Source organism: Leucoraja erinacea, chromosome 10, assembly GCF_028641065.1.
Source record: "Leucoraja erinacea ecotype New England chromosome 10, Leri_hhj_1, whole genome shotgun sequence".
Taxonomy (NCBI): domain Eukaryota; kingdom Metazoa; phylum Chordata; class Chondrichthyes; order Rajiformes; family Rajidae; genus Leucoraja; species Leucoraja erinaceus.
In genome coordinates, this window is record NC_073386.1 from 9371691 (window position 1) to 9397279 (window position 25589).

Genomic DNA, 25589 nt, shown 5'->3' on the forward strand with positions numbered 1-25589 from the left:
TAAAAAATTACAAAATTCTTAAGGGGTTGGACAGGCTAGATGTTGGGGAAGTCCAGAACAAAGGGTCACAGTTTAAGGATAAGGAGGGAAATCTTTTAGGACCAAGATGTGAAAAACATTTTTCACACAGAGAGTATATTTAAGAGGGAGTTCGATGTGGCCCTTGTGGCTAAAGGTATCAGGGGGTATGGAGAGAAGGCAGGTACAGGATACTGAGTTGGATGATCAGCCGAAGGGCCAAATGGCCTACTACTGCACCTATTTTCTATGTACAGTGAAAAGCTTCAAAGTGGTTTGTGAGCAGGATCAGGATTGGGTTTAGTTCTGTTATGTCTTTTCGGTAGAAAAGTATGTCCATATTGTCATATGGGAAGATGGTAGAATGGTCTAATGCCTTTGGAATTGTCTCTCATTAGGACATGCTTACTTTTCGAAATGTACTAACCTCGATTTCTCTCCACTATAGGACTCCTTGATAGTAGTGGAATCCTTTAAGTCGGGTTTTGAACCACCTGGAGACTTTCCGTTTGAAGACTTTAGTCAGAATATTTATAGGACAGTATCAGATGGCAGTCTGAGTGCAAATAAACAAGAGATGAGGGGAGACCAAAAATATACAACAGGAAAAAGCAAAGGAAAACTATGGCTTTTTGGCAAGAAAAACAAGGTAAATTTGTGTTTCCATTGTGAGCAGCTGTTTTGTATTAATTATAATGTTACAATCCTTTTTATAATGTTCATTCCACTATTATGGGAGAACATTATGGAGAAACCAAGTAACCACAAACCCACAAGTCTAATATAAATTGTGAAGACATATCTGGAATCCCTCATCAGTGCTGGTGTGACTGGATACTTGGGCAAATATTGGCTCCTTAGAGAGTCGGCATGGATAATTTCTGACTAATGTGTTCAATATTTTTTGCCAAAGGGCGTTCCATGGATCTTGTCTTTATGCTGATGGATAAGCACATTGAAAGCTGCGTTAGCGTTACATTGGAAAAACCCCACGTAATTAAAATTCATTTTTGGGACGTGGACAGTACCAACAATCACAGCATTTATTGTCCACATACAGGACGACCTTTAGAAATGATGACCAATCCAACCATGTGTGATACTCATTTGAAAAGGAAAACAATTGTAGATGATGGAAATGCGCATCAGATCAGTTAATATCCTTGGAGGGCTAAATGGTTAATGTTAAAATCGATTATCTTTTATTAGCCTGAAGAATATTTCTAGCATTGTCTATCTTTATTGCAGCATTGCTTTATTTGTCCCTGCTTTTATTCATGCTTTAGGAAAGGTGCATTGGAGGTTTAAATTACACAGTTAGGTTTGTATTCCTAGTGTAAGAAGCTGTGTGATCTAATCAAAATGGTTAAATGGGGCAGTGCTGGGGCCGTTATTCATGTTCTATATTAATGATTTGGACGAGGGAATTGAAGGCTTTGTGGCAAAGTTTGCGGATGATGCAAAAATAGGTGGAAGAGCAGGTAGTGTAGAGAAAGCAGGGACTCTGCAGAAGGACTTGGGCAGGCTGGGAGAGTGGGCAGAGAAGTGGCAGATGGAATATAGTGTCACCAAGTGTGGAGTCATGCATTTGGATAGTAGGAATAAAGGCGAAGACTATTTTCTAAATGGGGTGGGAATCCAGAAATTGGAGGTACAAAGGGACTTGGGAGTGCTGGTGCAGGATTCCCAAAAAGTTAATCTGCAAGCCGAATCAGTAGTAAAGAAAGCATACTCAATGCTAGCATTTATTTCAAGTATACATACACAGGGGTGTAATGTTGAGGCTCTATAATGCGCTGGTAAGGCCACATTTGGAATATGTAAGCAATTTTGGGCACCATATCTGAGGAAGAATGTGCTGTTTCTGGAGAGGGTCCAGAGGAGGTTTACAAGAATTATCCCAAGAATTAGTAGGTTAACCTAATGATGAGCGTTTGTTAGCACTGGGCCTGTACTCGCTGGAGTTTAGAAGAACGAGGAGGGAACCTCATTGAAACATATAGAATACTGAAAGGCTTGAATAGAATGGATGTGGAGAGGATGTTTCTACTAATGGGAGAATCTAGGAATAGAGGTCATAACCTCAGAATTAAGGGACGTTCTTTTAGGAAGGAGATGAGGAGAAATGTCTTTAGTCAGAGGGTGGTGAATCTGGAATTCTTTGCGGTGGCGCAGCGGCAGAGTTGCTGCCTTACAGCGAATACAGCGCCGGAGACCCAGGTTCAATCCCAACTCTGGGTGCTGTCTGTATGGAGTTTGTACGTTCTTCCCGTGACCTTCGGTTTCATCACACACTCCAAAGACGTCCAGGTTTCTAGGTTAATTGGCTTGGTAAATGTAAAAATTGTTCCTAGTGGGTGTAGGATAGTGTTAATGTGGGGGGGTTCGCTGGTCAGCGCGAATCCAGTGGGTGGAAGGGCCTGTTCACGCGCTGTTTCTCGAAACTAAATAAACTAAAAGAAGGCTGTGGAGGCAAAGTCAGTGGATATTTTTAAGATAGAGATAGATAGCTTCTTCATTAGTACAGGTGCCAGAGGTTATGGGGAGATGGCAGGAGAATGGGGTTAGGAGGGAGAGATAGATCAGTCATGATTGAATGGCGGCGTAGACTTGATGGGCCAAAAAGCCTAATTGTACTCCTATCTCTTATGATCTTAAAATAGCACAAGGGATAGTTGGGGTAGATTGTAAAGCAATATCAATGAATGGAGGAATCCTAGCATGAATAGGGGAGAAGACCCTAATAGATTTAAGAATAAGTCATTAGCAAGTTTTAGCTAATGACTAAACAAAGTATGAATAGTTATCTGATAGCAATCATGTTATAGACTGAGAGGAAGTAAAGTAAAACATTTAGCTCAATTCTTAGATTATATTCCAAGACTTTGACAGTCTAACGGTCGAATCTGTAAATGTTCAAAATATCATTAGATCACTGAAAACTGATCAGTGATAAGAAATTAATGTGTTACAGGACCAATTTACGTCTTTAAGGAAAAAGAGCTCTGCTGACCATGGGAGTTAGAGATGAGAGTTAGGCTGAGAGCTGTAGAAAAGGTATATGAAGAAGTAAAAATTAGCAATATTCCTAGTGTCAGAGAGACTGAGAGAGAGAGAGATGGGAAAGCACCACGTGAGTTTGAGAGATGCAAGGAACTGCAAATGCTGGAATCTTGAGTAAAACACAAAGTGCTGGAGTAACTTAGCGGATCAGACAGCATTTGTGGAGGGAATAGATGAGTGATGTTTCGGGTTAGGATCCTTCAGATTGATTGTAGTAATGGGGAGAAAGCTGCAAAAGAGGTGAGGGTGGTCGAAGCCCTGCAAGTGATGGGTGGATACAGGCGAGGAGAGGTTTGATTCGCAGATGGGTAGAGTAAGTGACAGAGGCTGGCGATGCAGAGGAGACAAAACTGTCAGACAAGAAGAGACGAGGTGTGAAATGACCACCTAGAGAGAGGGATGTAAGTATAAGGGGGGGGGGGGGGGGGGAGAGGGGTGAAGGGGGTGATATATGGGGAGAAATGGGATCACACGGGGGGCACAGGAAAGAGAAAGGGAGTATTACTTAAAAATGAAGAATTCAATGTTCATACTGTGGGGTTATAAGTGAGAGAAATACACAAGAAATCAAAGAAAATACTAACTTTTACAATTAAACATTTTTTTTTATTGGTCCTGCAAAGTCGGTGGTGATCCTGTTGTAGGAACAGGAATTAGAAAATGGGAGCAATGCAGAATAATGACTTTGCGTAAACATTTATAATAGAGGAACAAAAACTTGAATCGGAAGTAATTCGTCCATGAGTAATTTAAGCCAAATACACTGATGAAGAAAACTGAAGGATGGCCTGTACTCAGCAGCAGATTGGCTTAGTTTATTGTCACATGTGCCGAGATACAGTGAAAAGCTTTGTGAAAAGATGGTTTTTATCTTGGTAGTTTTAAAGAAAGTAGGTGCAACAAGTGCAAAGAGGACCAATGACTCAAACAATACTCTTGGTGTACAGAGGTTATGGGGAGAAGGCAGGAGAATGGGGTTAGGAGGGAAAGATAGATCAGCCATGATTGAATGGCGGAGTAGACTTGATGGGCCGAATGGCCTAGTTCTACTCTTATCACGTGATATGGCTTCTATCTTTAGGTGAAAAAGAAAATCTGTGAAGAACATTGAAGCTGCCTCAACTTTAATCATTCTATTATTTAGGAACTGTTCCTTCATCTTAAAGTTGCTTAGATTATTTTCCCATTTAAGAAAGGTGAGAGGGGGTATCCAGGAATTATAGAGCCTTTAGCCTAACATCTATTGTTGGGAAATTTTTGGTCCATGTTTCTGGACAGAGTGAATTTACCTTGAACATTTTTTTTTGGGAAAGGTATGCGATGCCTGATAAATGTGATTGAATTTTGTAATATATCATTGATTAAAGGGACAAATGAATAATATCAGAGCACGTTATTTATGAGAATCCTCAATCTTGTTGGATGAGAATAATATAGAATGTAAAACAGACGTTTGGTTATATGGAGATAAAATATGATCCAGCCATTATTTAATTGTATAGTGAAACAGGCCATGTTCTTTGTTTTTTTCTAAAGTGCAGCCTTTCAATAAATTATCCTATGCTATTGTTTCATAAATCAGAGCATTTCACGTTGAAAAATAACTGAGTAATTTTGTTCCATTCGTCTAGTTTTGTGTACATTTACGCGGTACGTATTGTTACTGTAGACTGCTACTATTTTTACAGAGCTAATGCCGATTTCTGCAATTTGTGTATTGATTTTGTGTATTTCACTAAAGTATTTTCTTTTTAAAAACAGAATCACGTCAATTTGAACTTCAATCTGTTAATAATTTAACTTGTGATGTTCCAACATATATTGCTGTGTGCTGACAGACATGCTTTAGGGTAAATGGCAACGTGTGTTAATGCATACAATGATTACTCTTGAGAACAGAGCAATGCATGTGCTTCAATGTGGTTTTTTTTGTTTAGATTGAGTCATTTATGTTATTTCTGTGGCCAGCTGATAATTTTATTTGATTTAAATGGCGACTGCTGGTAAAATATTGAGAAATTATCCAGTTCCAATTTTTAATTTTAAGGTTGTTGACACCCCATGCATCCTACGCTTCAGTTATCACCTGGTGGCAAATAATAAAGCTAAGATTAGCTGCAACCACATAATTTATCCATTTACAGAAATCCATCACCCTCTGATGCACGTTATTGCACATAACCTCTGGGGAAACATGCATAGTTCACTACAATTAATGTGGCCATCTAGAACCATAGTACTTGGCTGATGTGCCTCTTGATTTTTTTTTGTTTTTGTTTGTAGTTTTATTGTTTTCTTTATTTTCATGTTAGCTGTCATTCTCTCACTTCTCCCCTGCCCCATCTTGCTCATCCTCGACTCCCTATGGCCCCCAGTCTCCTAGATTTTCCAGGGATCCACTGTCTTACTGTATGAATGAAATAAAGACAGTGAAACCCCGAATTCCTTCTTTCAAGGATTTCAAAAGAGGGGTAAGTTGGTTTATTTTGAACATAAGCTTAAAACCGTTTGGATTGTAGCATGTGACTGATGTGCAAGGGCTTCCGTGGTTAGTTCGACAGCTTTTTTCAATTAATGGCCATAATCAATTGCATCAGCATTTAACCAATTTCTCTTCTGCCACATTTACTTATTAACCAAAAAGACAAGATCTCCGATAAACTTTGAGCCTTGAATTACAGCTGAATTTGAATTGAATTATAACATTATAATGTTTTAACTTTTTAAATTATAACTTTTTCCATAGTGGATATGTGCAGTGAAATGTAGGTAACTATTTATATTTCACTGCTAACCATAAAAGCCCTATTTTATGACAACGTTTCTTATATAAAGGCGAATTGAGTGTGATTCCACCGTGATTTTGTTTGGTGCATCCTTGTATTTTATGAAATTATAACAATGTTGCATGATTTTGTTTGAACGGCATTTGGTACCAGAATGGTTCACAGTATCCTTACTTGTGTCCAGCACTTGAATGGGGAACAAAATAACATCGGGCAAAGGCATTTACATTTTTCATTTGCTGTTACCTCGAGTCTCTGTGAATAATGGTTGATGTTTTTGCCTTTTTTACCCTTATTCTGCCAAATTGTTGCAGTGGCTCAATAAGCTGTGACCCGCATGCAGTGGGTTGTCTCACATCTTTATAAGCAATTTATAAGGATGTTTGAGTCTGATGACCCCTGGTAAGAAATCACTTATCTAAGCTAGAGGATGACGTAATATGACTTTATTTTATTCAAGTAATATTGTTTCCATGATGTGATATTTTACAACACACAAGCCAGACTAGTCCACTCCGGTTCCTGTTGTGTTTTCCCAATTGATCTTGCAACTGTGAAGCATGAGTCAAAATGACCGTTGTCTTTGGTGCTGTTCATTGTGATAACTGTTGTCCAACAGCTGCCTACATTGAAGATATTTTGAAAGGGTCAGTATAACATTTCTTGTATGTGACCAAGAGGCTATGTATTGAAAGTGTGCATGTGTTTGTTTTTTTTTTAATGTGCAGTGCTGAATTTTGAAGCATTTAAAGTTGTAGCATCCCTTTCACACCGATCCAGTGTGGACAATATTTTCAATCTCCAAATTGTGATAAGAATGTGCATCAGAGTTTTTTTGACCAATAATATTTCATTTGAAATGCAATTATTTTTATTTGGCATGCCTCATTAAATAAATATGAATGAATATGGGAGGTAGTAGCTTAAACTTTTATAATCTTGATGTCCAGCATGTGAAATGCTTTTGAAGTGTAGTTGTTACTGCATCGTAGCAATTAATGAAATATGCCCAGCAATATCCCACAGGCACCAGTATGCTGATGCAGAGATAGATTAAAAGCATTGGCTGGAAGTTAATTATTCATCAGGGCACCCTGGGGAACTCTTCTTCAAATTAATATCACACATCTCTTGTACGCCCCAAGAATACAAATGTAGGCTCGGTTTAACGTCCAACTTAAAAATGGCATCTTCAGTCTGGCAGGATTCTCCTGGAAACTGCACTGGAATGCACTAAAACTACAATGGAATGTAAAGATTTATGTGCACAAGTCTCAGCAGTGGATGTCAAATCCAACTTTTAATTTATAGGTGAGAATGCCATCAACTGAGCCAAGGCGGATATAAATGAAGTCATTTATTCAGACAAATTAAGCTGGAAAGAGTGCAGAGAAGATTTACGAGGATGTTACCAGAACTTGAGCTCCTGAACTAAAGGGAGAGGTTGGACAGGCTAGGACTTTATTCCTTGGAGTGCAGGAGGCTGAGGGATGATCTTATTGAGGTCCATAAGATCATGAGGGGATCAGATGGACCCAGATTATTTTACCCAGAGTAGGGGAATCAAGAACCAGAGGATGTCGGTTAAAGGTAAGAGGGGAAAGATTTAATAGGAACCTGATGGGCAACTTTTTCATACAGAGGGTGGTAGATATATGGAATGAGCTGCAAAAGGGGGTAGTTGAAGCAGGCACTGTACAACATTTAGAAGACATTTGCACAGGTACATGGGTAGGAAAGATTTAGAGGGATATATGGGCCAAACGTGGGCAGGCAGGTAGATGGGGCATTTTGGTCAGCATGGGCAAGGTGTGCCTAAGGATCTGTTTCCATGCTGTATGACTCTATGGAGTAACTCAGCAGGTCGGGCAGCATCTCTGGAGAACATGGCTGGGTGATGTTTCAGGTCACCTAGCCATGTTCTTCAATGTAAAATATATTTTAACCATAAAATTTAAACCAGTATTTCTGGAATATTTTATGTGAGCTTCAAAAACATTATCTTGGAATGATACTTTGATAATTCTGGTTACTGCTGCCAACATCCCTCCCTAAAATATCCAGGATGGCACGGTCTCCATTCATGGTGTGGATGTGCAGTTTACCAAAGAGTACAAATCCCTTGGAGTTTACCTGGACAGTAAACTGGACTGGTCCAGGAATGCTGAGGCCCTGTACAAGAAGGGACTGAGCTGGCTGTACCTTTTGAGAAGGCTCCTCTCCTTCAAAGTCTGCAGTAATATCTTTGGCTTCCAATTGGTGGTAGCCAGTGCCATCTTCTTCGCTGTTGTGTGCTGGGGCAGCAGGGCGAAGGCTGCGGACGGCAACAGGATTAACAAGCTCATCAGGAAGTCTGGCTCCGTCCTGGGGGTGGAGTTGGATTTTTGGAGGTAGTCTTGGAAGGGAGGATGCTCCTCAAACTGCGGAGCATCCTGGACAATACAGCTCACCCCCTCCATGACACACTGGTCAATCTGAGGAGTATCTTCAGCAACAGACTGGTTCCACCAAGATGCAGTACAGAACGCCACAGGAGATCCTTTCTCCCCAGTGGTTATCCTACTGTACAACTCCTCCCCCTTCGGTCGTGGGGTAGACTCCCCCCCCCCCTCCCCCCCTAATCTTTGCACATCCCCAATCCTTTTCACTCGTCACTTTAGTTTCATGTTTCATTTATCTTGTGTTTTATGATTGTTGGCAGATCAATTTCACTCCTGGGAAAAATAAAGTTGTATCGCATCGTATAGTAGATTGATAGTGCATCTTTGTTTTTCTGATGGCGTTATTGAGTTCGTACTTAGACTTCCGATATGATCCTATTTTACCAGACATGAATACCCATGATCTGGTCCTTAATAGATTATGAACTCCATTGTTCATCTCGGGCTTCTGGTTGGGAAACAGTCTGATGGTCTTTATGGGAACATATCTCACCACACATTTCCTTATGAAGTCGGTAACAATTGTAGCGTATTCGTTCAGGTCAGTTGCCGAAACTTTGAATGACGCCCAGTCTACTGACAACAAGCAGTCTCCATTTTGTTAATTAATTTGTTAAATAACAGCAGAATTAGAGAAGAGGATTTTCATTTTCTTTGATGAATGTTTTAAAAGATGTTGCTTGAAAGGATGATAGCTCCTGAGATCCTCAGCATTAAAAAATATATATATAATCTTGCATATATGTATGAGGTGCTTTAACTTTGAAGCTGCAGACTAAGAGCTGGGATGTGGAATTAACTAGAATGGATTTAGCTGACATTGGTAAGGTGGACTCTCTTCAGTTCTGCAAATATTGGTCCTGTGAATTGAAATTTGAACTGTATATGATGATAATAGGCAATAATAGGTCGAATAAATGCTATAAAAATTATCTTTCTACCACAAATACCTATACCTTTTCCAATCAATTCCTATATACCTACCATATACCATGTCCTTAAACTGGACATGTATAGTCCCATATAACATTACAAATTTTATATGGGACTATAAATCCCACAGAATACAAAGAACACACTTGAGCAAACCCAAAGAATTGGGCGGTTTAGCACTACCTAACTTTATGTACTATCATTGGGCAGTAAATAACAAAAATATGATTCACCTGCTGGACAATTCTGCCCACCAGGTGGATTGGGTTGTATTGGAGAGAGAGGACTGCTCCCCTTGCAATATTGGAGCGATCCTCCTCTCACCAATGAACCTGAATAACACAAAATACAATAAAAATCCAATTATACACAGTACAATTAGAATTTGGAAACAAATAAAATATAATCTAAAATTAAGAAATGTAACTCTTTTATCTCCAATAGTTAATAACCTGTCGTTTAAACCCTCTATTATGGACAAATCATTCACACAATGGGAAAGAATAGGAATTAAAACGCTCGGAGACTTGTATGAAACTGGAAAATTATTATCATTCCAACATTTACAATTAAAATATAATTTGAGAAATAATCATTATTTTAAATATTTTCAAATATGTGATTATCTGAAAAAATATACACAAGATTATTATAATATGCCACCAGATTTACTGGGCGAAGCAATGAAGACAAAGGCCGAATCAGCAAATTTAATATCATACTTGTATAACATCATTCTAAATATAGAAATTCCATCAACCGATGGTATTAGAAGAGACTGGGAACAAGAACTAGCTATAAAAATTTCGAAAGAGTGGTGGGATAAACATTTACTATATGTGCATAAATGCTCGATTAACGTAAGACACATTCTAATTCAATTAGCTGCCGTTGCTCTCTCTTCACATTGTGTTTTTGATTTTTGTTTTTGGACTGAATTCTGTTTTTAATTTGTGTTTCTGTGATGTCTTTATTATTTATTTTATTCTGATTATATGTTTATATTTCCTGTTAACCTATGTAAGGTGTCATTGAGATGTCTGAAAGGCGCCCAATAAATAAAATTTATTATTACTATTATTATCAATTTAAAATCTTACATAGATTATACTATTCAAAAACCAAAATAAATAAACGTTTTCCTAACGTCTCACCTATTTGTGATAAATGCCAAATTCAAGAAGCTACTATAGTGCACTCGTTTGTTTTTTGTACAAAGATTCAAAAATTCTGGACTGACATTTTTGAAATCTTCACAAAATTATTTAAAATAAAACTGATACCAAAAGCAGAATGGATTATCTTTGGAACAATGGAAGGTAGCCCTGAACTAAATGTATTTCAAAGGTATTTAATTATGGGTTAATAACGGGGAAAAAAGCTTATACTTAAATTCTGGAAAAATGCTCCTATTCCAACAATAAATATGTGGATCTCAAATATGTTTGAAACATTACACCTGGAAGATATGACTCCTCCTTGCAGGCAAATCAGACCACTTCCAAAAGACGTGGTCTGCATTTATCGACTTACTACAAGTATAAGGTGCAACAATACTTTAAAAAAGAAATGGTGTCAGGTTCTGGTAAGGGGGGATGAAAAATATGAAGTTGGTATATCCCTTTTTGCGCGGTATTTATAATAGAGCTTGTGTTTCTTTTTCTTTTTTTTCTTTTCTATGGCCTATTTCTTAACTTTCTTCTCTAATTCTTTGTTTAATGGGTTTTTCTTTTTGATCACTCTTTCACACTAACACGTCTCTCTTTCTTTACTTTCTTTATTTCTGTCTTTCCTTAAAGCTTAAGAAATGAAGGGGTACAATAAATGTAATAAGATATATGTGGCTTGTACTAATGTAACTTACAGTACTTCTAATAAAAATATTTTTTTAAACATTTAAAAAAAATGATGGCAATCAGGGATGAGCATCCAATCCCTATTTCTGTTTTGTGAATTAGAAAGGTAGTTGAAACGGCAGCCAAAGATATTTGAGCACACCCCTGACCTGCTACCATAAGCTTAGGTTGAGATTAATAGCTTGCCTTCTTTTACAGCCTTTTATGCATAGCCGGACTCCAACCACAGGAGAGTGTTCTTTCTGATGCCCAACTAGACACTTTTCATGTTTAACAAGTGTCATTTACAGAAGGGCTAATCCATTAAGAGATTATCCCTAAAACTGGCACATAATGCTGGATTAACTCAGCGGGCCAGGCAGCATCTCTGGACAGAAGGAATGGGTGACGTTTCGGGTCGAGACTTTCAGACTGAAGAATGGTCTCGACCCAAAACGTCACCCATTCCTTCTCTCCAGGTTTGCTGCCTGTCCCGCTGAGTTACTACAGCATTTTGTGTCTATCGTTGGTTGAAACGAGCATCTGCAGTTCCTTCCGACACAAGTGATCATTCCTGTCGTACATCATCTACAAGCATACAATTCTGATGGTCATGAATAATTGTAGTAGGGCAGGAACACTTTCTGCTCTTAAACGTATAGAGACTAATCAGTTGAGTGGCTAAGGTTAGCTTGCCTGCCACAAAGACTTGAATTGAATAATCAATCAATCAATTTTATTTGTATAGCACATTTAAAAACAACTCACGTTGACCAAAGTGATGTACATCAGTTCAGATACTAATGTGCTACATACAATGGTACACAGACCTAACAATACATACATAAACTGTTTAAAGTGCCCCTCAGAAGGCCTCGGAGGGAATAATTCCCTCGAAGGGAAAAAGAGAATCAGAAAATCTAATTTTAAAAAGGGTTAGCTTGCTTTCCTTAAATTTCGTGTGGCATTCTTCAATTTTTGTGCTGAAACTGGCGTATTTACGTCACATGGGGATGCAGCAGCTTGAATGCATTTGATGCTGATTATACATTATGTAAAGCTATAATTGGTACAGATGGAGAGCATTTATATTGATTCCTTTCTCTCTCCATATGAACTGTGAAGCTTTCAATAAAGCTGGTAAGCAGCACTTTGAACCCAAGGCTTTGGTGTTGCTTTTGTGGAAGTGTTTATGGTTGAAGTGTCTTCAAAATTGTGTTGCGTTTGAAAATTAAGCTGCGTTTGATTTGTTTCTCTAACCTGTTATTTATGCAATATTTGATAAAGCTTGTGCCTGAGACTCATTGTGCTTATGTTTATTAATTCTACATCTTGCTGAATTTGTCCTGGCAGAGTTGCCTTGTTTTCCTTCAAAATGGGTAACCTAAATTAGCCGACTAATCCGCAATGTCAGCTGGGTAGCAAGTTGAAAAGCTTTCCCTAAAGTGTTCCCTCAGGCAGTTTTGTTGCTTTATTATTAGATGTGTGTGTGTGTGTGTGTGTGTGTGTGTGCGCGCAATTGCACTGAAATGCAGCTTTATCTCTTCCTTTTGATCCACCCCACATTGTCTGTCTGCAACTTCATATCAAAACTGAACACATAATAGTGGATTTGAGCGTTAGTACTTTTTGTTCTCTCGGTTGTCCCACATCTAATTAACAGAAATGACAGTGCCCAACATGAGCTATGATTTCATTTCACTCGCACTTCATCCAGAATAAAAAAATATTTTCTGTATACAAAGTGTCATTTAGTGTCGTGGACACTAGCTCGAATACCACAATGAAAATAGGCCACTGTAAATGACAGCTGCCAGACTCAAATCTTGCCACTCTAATGTGAAGACAACTTGTTCCAGATGCAAACACTATAGAGTACATGTTTTTTGTTTTACTCTAACCTTTTGCAATACTTCTGCACAACAGTGGATTGATGACTTCAAATTCAATACTGCTGTAAGAAATAGGTTATGTAGATATAACACACCTGCACGTTAATAACCTCAAATACCGATTTTATGACGGTGGCCCGTTGTGGGGAAATCTGCATTTGAATTACTTGTTAATGATCAACTCCAATGCAAGGGATCATGTCTAGACTGTGAGCAATTACATTGAAACATATTGGGGGGTTCTGAGTGCCACGATAAATGCTATCTGTTAAACTGATGTGCATTTCATGTGTCGTTTTAATTGAGATGTGATTTGTTGTGGCGTGATTATATTATTAAAAGGCATGCTCAAAGCATATTTTCATTTTGTATAATGCTTTTGAACAAAGTCGTGATACTGTGGCAAAAGAAATCTCACTGCTATTGGTGAATTTACAGAATTTATTGTGCTGTTCCAAATCACCCGCTTTAAACTTACCTGCAACCAAGTTAATGCTGGCTTTCACATTTGATGGCAATATTTTGACAGTAAATTCAAAGTTAATAAATGTGACTAAAAAATGGTTCAATCTTTGTTTCAGGGCACTACATCAGAAGACTTTAGTCACCTGCCACCAGAACAGAGGCGCAAGAAGCTTCAGCAAAGGATTGACGAGCTTAACAAGGAACATCAGAAGGAAATTGACCAAAGGTCTGAGCAGGCTAAGTTGTACTTATTCCAGAAGATAGCATTGTGATGAAACTTGCACATCATATGCTGTCTATTTTTAGTCTATTTCTAAACAATGTTGGGAACAAACCATGGAAAAGGCCACAGTTTCAGTATTAATGATAATTTCAATAATATACTTTAGCTGAATTAATTAATATCAGAAATTTAAATTTAATTTACATTTCAGGTAACAGGTTTTTAGGTTTAAAAAGCAGACCATCAAATGGTGACTATTTTCGCTGACTTTGTGATGAAGTCACAAGTGCCTTGTGTTTTGTTCGCGTGAAGTGCATGTGGTATGTGAACAGAACTGACTCTTTTAGAATATGATTGATTAAGGTGGTAATTTAATATTTGACAGTGAAGTGACGTAGAACTAGTGTGAATTGGCTGGCACAGACTTGGTGGGCCGAAGCGCCTGTTTCCATGCTGTTTCGTGAAATAAATCTATGATGGTTGGTAGGTAAAAGTGCTGCCTGGTGTTGAATCTTTCCATATTAGACACAGTTCTCACACTCAATACTTGATGGAGACTAGGTTAGGTGATGCATCCTGGGCCAGTAATCAGGCTACACCAACTTCACTTGTTGCCTCGAAACTGGGGACTTGTCAAGCAGCCAAGATGTGTGCTTCCGGCTCTTTAGTAGTCCCAACTGAAAAAGGAGTGAATATATACAATTAGGTTCAGTGTTCTGAAAGCTTTAATAACCTTTCCCTAGAATTTACACGTGAAAAATGGTCACCTAAGTATAATGCAGGTACATAGTCCGTTGAAACTGGCATCACAGGTAGATGGGTGATCAAAAAGGCTTTTGGGACATTGGGCTTCATCAGCCAGAGCATTGAGTATAGAATTTGAGAGGTCATGTTTCAGTTGTATAAGACATTGGTGAGGCCGAATTTAGAGTATTGTGTTCAGTTTTGGCCAACATGTTACAGGAAAGATGTTGTCAAGCTGGAAAGGGTGCAGAGAAGATTTACGAGGCTGTTTCGAGGATCTTGTGCTATGGGGAGAGGTTGAGTAAGCTAGGATTCTATTCCTTGGATCGCAGGAGGATGAAGGGTGATCTTATAGAGGTGTTTAAAATCATGAGAGGAATAGATCGGGTAGACACACAGTCTCGTGCCCAGAGTAGGGGAATCGAGAACCAGAGAACGTAGGTTTAAGATGAGGGGGAAAGATTTAATAAGAATCTGAGGGGTAACTCTTTCACGCAAAGGGTGGTAGGTGTATGGAATGAGGAGGTAGTTGTGGCAGGTACTATCGCAACATTTAAGAGAAATTTAGACCGGTACATGGACATGACGGGTTTAGAGGAACATAGGCCAGACTAATGTAGGTGAGACATGTTGGCCAGTCTGGGTAGGTTGGGTCGAAGGGCCTGGTTCCACGCTGTAAGACTCTGTGACCATTGGGTTGTTGGTGCCTTTAGAACTTTAGCCTCAAAGGTCTATGGTTCTTATTTTCGGCTTCTGGCCTTTTCTTGTCCGATGTATTGCACAATTGTTTACATTGACCACTAACTTACGAGGCTTCACACATAATTGGTACTGTTGCAACCTCCTTCACAGTTGAACTACAAAATTCATGATATAGCAAAATGAGATGTTAGCTTACAAATGCCAGCCACTAATGAAACTAATGCTTAACTGTTAAGAGCAATGACAGCTGTTTTAAAGTTTGTTTGTAAGGTGCTAGAAAGTAGATTACAACTTGGAAAGTGGGTGTGAGGTAACAACACATCAGAGATACAATAATTTGAGCATTCTCTGGTGCTGCTATTTATAGTGGTATTAAAGGGAGAATAAAATATGGCTTTTCCGGAAAAGACAACTCGGATTCTTTTTAAATACCACAGATATCAAAATCTGAAATAGAAGCATCATCTTGAAAAATTACCGCTGATCCCTTCTCTCGTATGGGATTTGTAATTAGTCTCAAAATTATTCTGAAGGCTAATTTTTAAACATTCATATTTAACCTTGTGTTTAAGAAGGAACTGCAGATGCTGGAAAATCGAAGGTAGACAAAATTGCTGGAGAAACTCAGCGGGTGCAGCAGCATTTATGGAGCGAAGGAAATAGGCAACGTTTCGGGCTGAAACGTTGCCTATTTCCTTCGCTCCATAGATGCAGCTGCACCCACTGAGTTTCTCCAGCACTTTTGTCTAACTTTAAGATTACCTTCATATTTCTTTCTTTATTGTGTTAGTTTTCAGAGTCATTACGTGATCACTATTATAATCATGTGGTTCTCCCAATAATGTTACATCATGCTATCTGTTACAATAACATTCTGTTACAGTCACATTGCATTTTGTGTCCATTTGCTTCCTAGAATAATTCTTTCAGTTGGACTACCTTCAAATATGCTCTTGTTTTATTGCACTCATCCTTCAGCTGTCACTGTAGTGATTCAACTCTTGCTCACTGCTGCCATGAATAGACCTTTCTTATCACATTCTCAATCTGCCCAGTGTTAGAACAAGCGTCAACCCAAATATGTCTCCCATTCGCAGTCTTGATTTTCCGTGTTACGCCCAACACATCCAGTTTTCTCCTTGTGCAATTATTTTAATCACGGTTATGGGAGAACATAATTTTTAAATTGCAGCTGATTATCAAAAGAAACTTAAACATCCATCAACATTTCATATTCTTATGTAAAAACTCAATTTTGGGCTCCTGTTATATCATGTAATATTGAATTATCTATTCATTCAGTAAAACAGAGTAGAGACATTTGTAGGAAGGAAGTGCAGATGCTGGTTTAAACCAAAGAGAGACATAAAATGCTGGATATACTCAGCAGAGCCGGCAGAGACATGTAACTAATAGGCTGGTCCTGTTATGATATGCATTTTAAGACGTGGGTTTTGCTGTAGGTTGACCTCACAATTTGAAGTGTGATTGCAAGTGGTTAAACGTAGTTTACTATGAATTTTAACTGAAATTGGAAAATCTGGCTTAAGTTTAAAAGTGAAAGACATTTTTATATTTTAGAACATAGAAGAGTACAGCACAAGAACAGACCCTTTTGTCAAACATGAGGTCAAGATCATCTCATATACATCTGCACATAATCCACATCCCTCCATTCCCTTCATATCCATATGCCTATCAAAATGTTTCTTAAATTCCACTGGTTTATCTGGCTCAACCACCACCCACAGCGTGTTCAAAGCACTACGCTCTATGTAAAAAAAAACCTTGCCTTGCACATCTCCTTTAAACTTTGCCCTTTTACTTAAAGCTATGTCTACTCGATGTCTACTATATAGCACGTTAAACCAAATTGAAAAATATATGCCATTGGTATCAATGTGTACTTACTTATTACTATGTTAAATGCTGTGTTGTAATTTTAAGAACTTCACTGAATTAAAAACTCTTGAATAATTATTTAATTTACTGCAGTAGATTCTAGAAATTATGAATAGCAATACAGATCTAAATAAAAATATGAAATTTGGATTTTAAAACTCTAATCTTAACATTAAAAATGAAAATTGGAGTGGTACCGATATCCACTTTTAATGCATTTTAAATGAGATGATTCATTAACTTATAATTGCATTGCATTTTAACAGAGATGCCTTAAACAAAATGAAAGATGTTTACGAACGAAATCCCCAGATGGGTGATTCTGGTAGTTTGCACCCAAAGATATCAGAGACCATGAGCAACATTGACAGACTACGTTACGAGATTCAAAAGAACGAGGTAACTTGGAAAGCTGTCGTTGCATCTTGACAACATGGCCTTGGAAGTCGGATATGCATTGTGTTTGTTTTTGTATGTTTTCTTTTGGTATATTTGAGTACGAATGTGGCTATACAGTTCTACATGTGTTGTATGCTTTAGCTCGCAGGTATGACTTGCACTTATTCAGAGCTGAGTTAGCTCTTCAACTTGTTGGTATTTGGGAAATAATAGTTGGTTCTGGACAAGGCAGGGAAAAAGCAGAGGATTGAAGGAGCACGTACAAACTCCGTACACACAAACAAACACCCATGGTCAGGATTGAACCCGGGTCTCTGGCGCTGTAAGGCAGTAGCTCAGTACCACCATGCCGCCTTGTGCTCAGTATTTTTCCACTGCCAGGTGAATCTATGACTTGTTAGAATTAGGTTATGGTGGGATTTGATGGGCAGGGGAGAGCGAGGCAGATGTTAGTACAGGTGCACAACCTTTTATCCGAAATTCCAAATAACGAAAAGCGGACATTTTTTCGGTCCTTGAAGAAAGGTCCTTAAAGACGTTCACCGAGGGCGGCCCGCAGAGGTGACAGCGGAACCTCCGGTCGGTCCTCGAAGAAAGGGGAACTAAATCCCCATTCATAAAAGAGAAGGTGAGGGTATATTGCGTGGGAAGGTTAATAATTGACAATATGCTGCTGCCTGCCCACTGAGTTAAAAAGTTCCCATGGTAGACTCACGATACACAGTGTATCGTGAGTCTTGCGTGGGAACTTTTTAACTCAGCGGGCAGGCAGCAGCAGATTGTCGCTCCCTTCAGTTTCACCCCACCTACACCCCTCTGTTTCCAGGCCATGTGTGTGACCCCTTCCCTCCCCTCTCCAGCTCCCCGCCCATTGCAGCGGCGCGGGGGCTTTGCACTGTCTTCACGTCGGCGATGCCAGCAGGTCAGTGCCAGTCACCGGAGACGTCAGGACCAACGGGACACTGACCCTCAGGCCCACTGCAAGCACAGAGATCGCAGAGACCCACAGCCAGCAGCAGCCCAGCCCCGTTCCAACTCCAGAGGAACACGCTCCCCGTAGGGACAGAAGCTGATGGTGTGCAAGGTCCGTCTTGTTCTTGGGGTTGCTGACACAGGAAAGTGGGGTTGTTTGCAGTTGCGGAGGGAAGGGGGCAAGGGCGGTAAAGTTCCCAGTCTCAGCTCCCGTCCAGGGAGGTGGCCGGAGAAGTCAGGACCAACGGGACACCGACTGCAAGCATGGAGATCCAAGAGACTCGCAGCCAGCAGCAACTCTAGCCCAGCCCCGCTCCAACTCCAGAGGAACCCGGGTTGCGGATGAGGGGCCGCAGCTCGGGCTGTGGGCGAACTGCCACTTGTCACTGTAGCGGCCCATCGGGGAGCGGGTTCCTGTTGGTCCTGACGTCTCCGGCCACCCCCTGGATAGGAGCTGAGAGACGTCAGGACCACCAGAAGCCGCTCCACGATGGGCCGCTACGGCGACAAGTGGCAGTTCGCCCACAGCCTGAGCTGCGACCCCTCATCGGGACACCGACCCCCAGGCCCACTGCAAGCACGGAAATCCCAGATCAGCAACTTCAGCCCAGCCCCGCTCCAACTCCAGGAGCAGAAGCTGATGGTGTGCAAGGTACGTCTTGTTCTTGGGGTGGCGCAGCTCGGGCTGTGGGCGAACTGCCACTTGTCGCCGTAGCGGCCCATCGGGGAGCGGATTCCTCCTGAGTTGGAGGAACAGGGAGACACAGTGGCTTTTGAGAATGGTGGGCAATCACTTCCAAAGTTCTGCCCACACAGTCAGTGCACCTCTCCGACACTTGTATCCCGCACTAAGATCATCTCGCAGAGAATGATCCCAGCCTAACCCTCCCTATTCTCTCCTATTCTGCAAGAAAAAGCTACATTGAAGACTCAAACTCGCGATCGAGTAACTGCCGGGATCGAGGCGCAAACTCGCGACCTTGCGAATATGAGCCGAGCGCTCTACCACTGAGCCAACCGTTAAAATCTACGCTAAAAATCTTCCATTCCGAAAGCCGAAAAATTCCGAATTACGAAAAATATTTGGTCCCAAGGCTTTCGGATAAAAGGTTGTGCACCTGTAGTACCATGATAATAGGGAGAAGATGTTGGGTGTCTGATTCTGTGATCAACTGATGTCTCCAGCAGATGAAAGCTGGCTTCTTGGTTTGGCTCTGTACTTCTTCAGCACTGTTTAAAATTAGAATCTTAAGGATAATCTTTTTTTTGTTGAGTCTGCTGGAAACTTGCTTCATTGTTGTTTGGGTTCAATGGTGCCTATCAACACATTATCAAAACTAAGCTCCTGTTTAAAGCTTAAAATATTAATGAGTAGTTAATTAATTGGGGCAACTATTCAATGGACTGAAAGTAGCGAGTTTGTTTTTGGGTTATCTTTTGTAATAGGTCACTTGCCCATGCTTTCACTTCTGGGTCATAAGCAGAGGAACTGAAGTACCTCTTGGTAGGAGGAGAAACGGGTAGCCTGCTTATTGTAGCAGGTATTTTGGATGCTATTCTGAAAATATATTTTGTGATAACATTAGCTTAAAGCTTTATTTCATTTTAAACAATATATTGAGCTGATTGTGTTATAATTTGATTTGATTTGATTCAACTTTATTGTCATTGCACAAATACGAGTACAGGTACAACGAAATGCAGTTTAGCGTCTGGTCAGAGTGCAAGATAGTAGAAATAAAAATACTGGTTAAACAATATGTGCACTGTGGATGAATTAAACTGGTACATAGGCAAATAAATGTATACAGATGGGAGAGTATAAAAGATAGCTAGCGACGGGACTGTGAGTTCAGCAGTGTAATGGTGTTATTGAAAAAGCTGTTCCTCAGCCTGCTTGTGCGAGACCTGAGGCTCCTGTAACGCCTCTCTGATGGGAGGAGGGCAAATAGTCCATGGTTAGGGTGAGAGGGGTCCTTGATGATCTTCCCAGCCCGTCTCAGACACCGTTTGTGGTGGAGGGCATCCATGGCAGGGAGCGGGACACCCTGTGCTGATAAAACGCTGATATTATGATCTATATTTTACTCTAGACACTTGTGAACAGAAGCTGTTATTAAATGATCTGTCTGCTAACTGATGATAATCACAATGTGCTGGAGTAACTCAGCAGGTAAGGCAGCATCTCGGGAGTAAAAATGATGGACCCGCTGAGTTACTCATTTGTGTCTATCTTTGGTATAAATCAGCATCTGCAGTTCTTTATTTCTACACATGACTGCTAACTGATACCATGTTAATATCTTTAAGGCATGGATTGCTGAGGTTGAAAAAACGTGTGGAAGAGGAGATAGACGATTAAGTGGTGGTGCTGCGTTTGAACGTCCCATTGAAACTAACCATCATGGAACACCTGGGCGAGAGAGGTATGCCTTCCACCAGTGACTGTTAATGGATTTAGAACATCATGAGTTAAATAACTTAAACTAGTTTTGGTGCATTTTTCTCACAAAAATCACTGACTTTATCAACACAAAGTTTGAATGCTGTTGGGGTTTGTTGTGGAAGTACTTATTTTCTTAGCTTTTTTTTGCAAACTACTCAACTGAAAACAAAAGAAGTATCTCAACAACTTGTTCAACAACAAATTGAACAGTAAATCCTGAACTGACTGTGGATTATCGACTTGTGTCAAATGTTTTCTAAATAGAAGATAGATAGATAGATACTTTTAGAAGGCAGATATTTAAAACCATATTAAAGAAGGAATGGTGTTGTATCAATGAATACAAGTTCTAAAACATGTAAAGCGTGTTCATAGCCAATCGATGTCTTGAAACATTCAAACGTGTTAAAGTGTCTTCTATTTCTAGCATATAGTGGCTTGATTACAAAGTGCATTCTATTCCCAATGAAAGTGAACCTATTATCATTTGTAGCAGTTTGTAAAATCTGATTAGGTTTTGGAGCCTGCTTTCTGTCAAAAATGACAACCATTGTTGGCATCAGCATGGCATTCCACAACAAAAGTAATAAAGCATTCGGAATCATATGTTACGAAAGAGGAATGTCCTGGACGCTAATGCTTGGTGCTTGTAATTAATATTCCCCAAATCTTTCCAAGCTCTCAGGACTTGCATAACTGATGTCGGCATTGCAGAATATCCTTTTTTTTAAAGTTCACATTGCAAAATATTTAATATCCATTTAAAAGAATTGTGTTCTTGAAGAATCAACCAGTTGAGACTAGATTGCCAAGACGGTCCAATCAGTTGGAAGTTGTATGGTAGATAATGTCATTATTGAATTTTCATGTGGAGGCGGGATACTTGAGCAAACTCTTAGTGGATGGCCAGCAACTTAGACCCACACCTCAGAACAGTTTCAAATCGTAGCATGTTATTGCCAGTGATTTACATACTAAATTACAATCAAAACACAAAGTATGTGGTATAACACCAGGACAAGTGTTCAACCAAGAAAACCAAAGCCAAAGTACTATCTAAACTATTTAGAATAACTTTGTATAAGGTGATTCTTTTAATCCTCCATTTGGTCCAGAACCAGGGGCCACGGTTTAAGAATAAGGGGTAAGCCATTTAGAACAGAGACAAGGAAAAATTTCTTCACACAGAGAATTGTGAGTCTGTGGAATTCTATGCCTCAGAGGGCGGCGGAGGCCGGTTCTCTGGATACTTTCAAGAGAGAGCTAGGTAGGACTATTAAAGATAGAGTAAGGGGATATGGGGTGAAGGCAGGAGCTCGGTGCTGATTGGGAATGATCAGCCATAATCGCATTGAATGGTGGTGCTGGCTCGAAGGGCCGAATGGCCTACTCCTACACCTATTGTTTATTTTACAAAAACTTAGGGAGCTAAGCTTGTTGCAACGTAAAATTTGAAGGATTTTTCTTGAAAATTCCACGAATCATTTTATTTTAATGGGTACATTTAAAATTCATCTAGTTACTTTCAAGTCTAAGTATGTGGAAGTTTATCAATAACTGTTGTCTGCTTTAATCAGCCCTGATGGGAGCTATACCGATGATCCAAGCCAAGAGCAGAAAGCACACCACAGATATCCTGAACCACGCCGTTCTGTTGAATTTGATGATGAATTTGAAGATGACGAGCCTTTACCTGCTATTGGCCACTGCAAATCTTTGTACCCATTTGATGGTAAAATCTTAGTTTGATCTCAATTTTATATTATTGTTACTTTTTAAAGTCTAATGTTTTCGAGAAAGGATCATTTTTATTTGGCCTGTATTATTAATGGAAATTTGCCACTCCATTCCCATCTGCCGAGGGCAAAACAAATTCAAGACTTTTTTCTGTGAACAATCCACAATGAAAACAACTGCATTGGAGATGGAAGAGTATCTTAGGTTTTTGTTTGAATCCACATTAGAGCTGTACACAATCAATTTGCCTGCACCTCCCCTGTATTCCTCTACTCCTTTCCTATCCAAGTACCTTCTTTACCTTGGTGGAAAAAAGACACTCTGTGCGCTATTGGTAATCTTCATCTTGTAAACCTCTATAAGGTCACCCCTTTAAGATCAACGTTGTCTTCTTGTAACTAAAGCCCTCCATTCCAGGCATCATCCTGATGAATCTCTTCTGCACTCTTTCTAGCGCTACCACATGCAAAATACGAATAGTCTGAAGAAAAGTCCTGACCTGAAACATTGTCTGTCTGGTTCCCTCCATGGGTCCTGTCCAACCTGCTGCGTTTCTCCAGCAATATGTCTTTTTTTTTCAAGATTCCACCATCCACACTCTTGTGACTACCTTCTCCTGATAGCGTGGTGTCCACAGCTGTACACAATAGTTCAAGTGCAGCCTGACCAATGTTTAGTACACCTGTAACATGATGTTGCACCTATTATGCTCAGCACTTCTGCTATGAAGGCCACCATACCAAATGCCTTGTTCACTAACCTATCCACCAATGTCGCTATTTTCAAGAAACTATGAATTTGCATCCCAAAGTCTCGCCGTACATCAACATTACTAAGGTTCCCTGTGTATGTGCAGCTATTATTGACATTCCAAAATGTGTTAGCACAAATTGTCTGGATTAATTTCCATCTGCCGCTGCTATGCCCAATTTTCCAGCCGATCTATGTCCCTCTATCCTTAGTTAATCTGCGCTATCTATAACTCCACCGATTTTCCAGTCACTGGGAATTTGCTAATCATACCTCCTCCATTCTCATCCACGTCATGTATGTACATGACAAGTGAAGGGCCCAGCACCAATCCCTGTGATACAGCACTGGATACAGAGTTTCAGTCAGGCAAACAACCCTCCACCATTCTGCCTCCTGTCACCAAGCCAGTTATGGATCCAGTTTGCCCATACACCTTAGATCTCACCTTCTAGACCGGACTACCATGTGGGACCTTATCAAAAGCCTTGCTAATAATGTCCATGCAAATCACATCTATTGGCCTCCTTCATCAGCTTTCTTAGTCGCCACGTCCAAAAATAAAATTCAAAATTGGTTTTGTGGGAGAGGATTTTACTCCCCCTAACCAATCGCTGCTTTTCCAAGTGAACATAAATCCTGTCCCTGCGAATTTTAACCAAAACATTTCATTCAGTGCAACAGCAATCACTTCTCTTGTTCCTTATAGCAGCGTGGGATAGTGTAGGAAGGAACTGCAGATGCTGGTTCAAACCGAAGATAGACACAAAAAGCTGGAGTAACTCAGCAGGACAAGCAGCATCTCAGGAGAGAAGGAATGGGTGAGGTTTCGGTTCGGGTCTGAAGAAGGGTCTCGACCCGGAACGCCACCCATTCCTTCTCTTCAGAGACGCTGCTTGTCCCGCTGAGTTACTCCAGCTTTTTGTGTCTATATCTTCGGCATCCTGGGATAGATTCTGTGAGGACCTCGGGATTTATTCACTTTAATATGTGCCAATATCGTTAACATTTCCTCACTCCTGATTTAAACATGTTCTAGATTATCAGCATTCCTCTCTTCTAACTTCTCATCCTCCATCTTTCTCCCTGGAAACTACCTATGTAATGTATTCATTTTGGACCCCACAAAGGGGACCATTTTTTTCCTAGCTGCCCTCTTGCTAATATACTTATAAAAGGTTTCCTTATGGGCCTGTCCCACTTAGGAGACTCTTTAGGCGACTGCCAGAGACTAGTTTTAATGGAATTCACCTACGACAGGATAACACCTACGATAACACCTATGACAGCACCTACGACAACACCTATGACAGCACCTACGACAGCAGGAATTGTCGCCACTGACGCCGAAAAAATCACCTAAGTGGGACAGGCCCGTTAATCTTGCTTTCCAAGCCTATTTCAGGTCTTCTTTTCACCACCCCAGTTTAAATTCTCTGCTATATCCCCTATAAATGTCCAACGACTATAATGCAAGTTTTTAATTTTTTTACTGTGTCAGAATCTTGCTGCCTCTCTAGTTGCAAATGAACTTTTCCAGGTAATCCAAAGGACAAAACTGAAATAATCCCTGTGTCACGGCAAATAGATAATTCTGAGTTTATAGCGTATTGAGGATTGTATCAACGCTGTTTACAGCTTTCTGCATCTTCACTGCCGATTTCTGCCCAGCTCTCTCTCTCACTTAGTCTATCTTTGATTCTTCCTTTTTTTGTTACTGCTGTATTTCCATGAAAGGGGACTGGTCTGAAGAAGGGTTTGGGCCCGAAACGTTTCCTATTTCCTTCGCTCCATAGATGCTGCTGCACCCGCTGAGTTTCTCCAGCATTTTTGTGTACCTTCGATTTTCCAGCATCTGCAGTTCCTTCTTAAACAGGTTAACGACTAATATCCATTGCAAGCTCACAGATTCTCACAACCATCTAGGCTATGCCTTCTCCCTCCCTGCTTGTTGCATTCTCCCCATTTCTCCAGCACTGTCATGTGTTGTAATGATGACACTTCCACACCAGTGTTGTCAAGGCCAGTTCTGTTTTTCACAAGGATAGCTTGCCATCCACCACAATGGACGGCTCTCAACCACGTAAATATGTTAATTGAAAATATTATGTTATTTGATCCCCAAAATTGAAGTCCAAGTTCCATAGAGTCATAGATCTATGTAGCTTGTGGTATTGTTATTGCTTTGCCTTATACAACCAGTTTCCAGTGCATTCTGCTTATGTCTGCTTAAATCTACAGAGTTTTGGCATTTGACCCTTCATTACATCAGCAAAAATAT

General features: G+C 40.0%; 1 protein-coding gene across 4 annotated transcripts in view; it reads left to right on the forward strand.

Annotated features, from left to right (window-relative positions):
- Positions 1-25589, forward strand: part of fnbp1l (formin binding protein 1-like) — a 107013-nt gene that overhangs the window by 77381 nt on the left and 4043 nt on the right. For 3 of the 4 annotated variants that reach the window (XM_055641436.1, XM_055641435.1, XM_055641433.1), the window contains exons 9-13: positions 467-667; positions 13550-13659; positions 17271-17403; positions 20686-20801; positions 22399-22553. In XM_055641436.1, the coding sequence (XP_055497411.1) occupies positions 467-667; positions 13550-13659; positions 17271-17403; positions 20686-20801; positions 22399-22553 (715 nt within the window). Of the gene's footprint in view, positions 1-466; positions 668-5393; positions 5553-12201; positions 12217-13549; positions 13660-17270; positions 17404-20685; positions 20802-22398; positions 22554-25589 lie in introns of all 4 variants that reach the window. The other variant, XM_055641437.1, reaches the window with a different exon arrangement.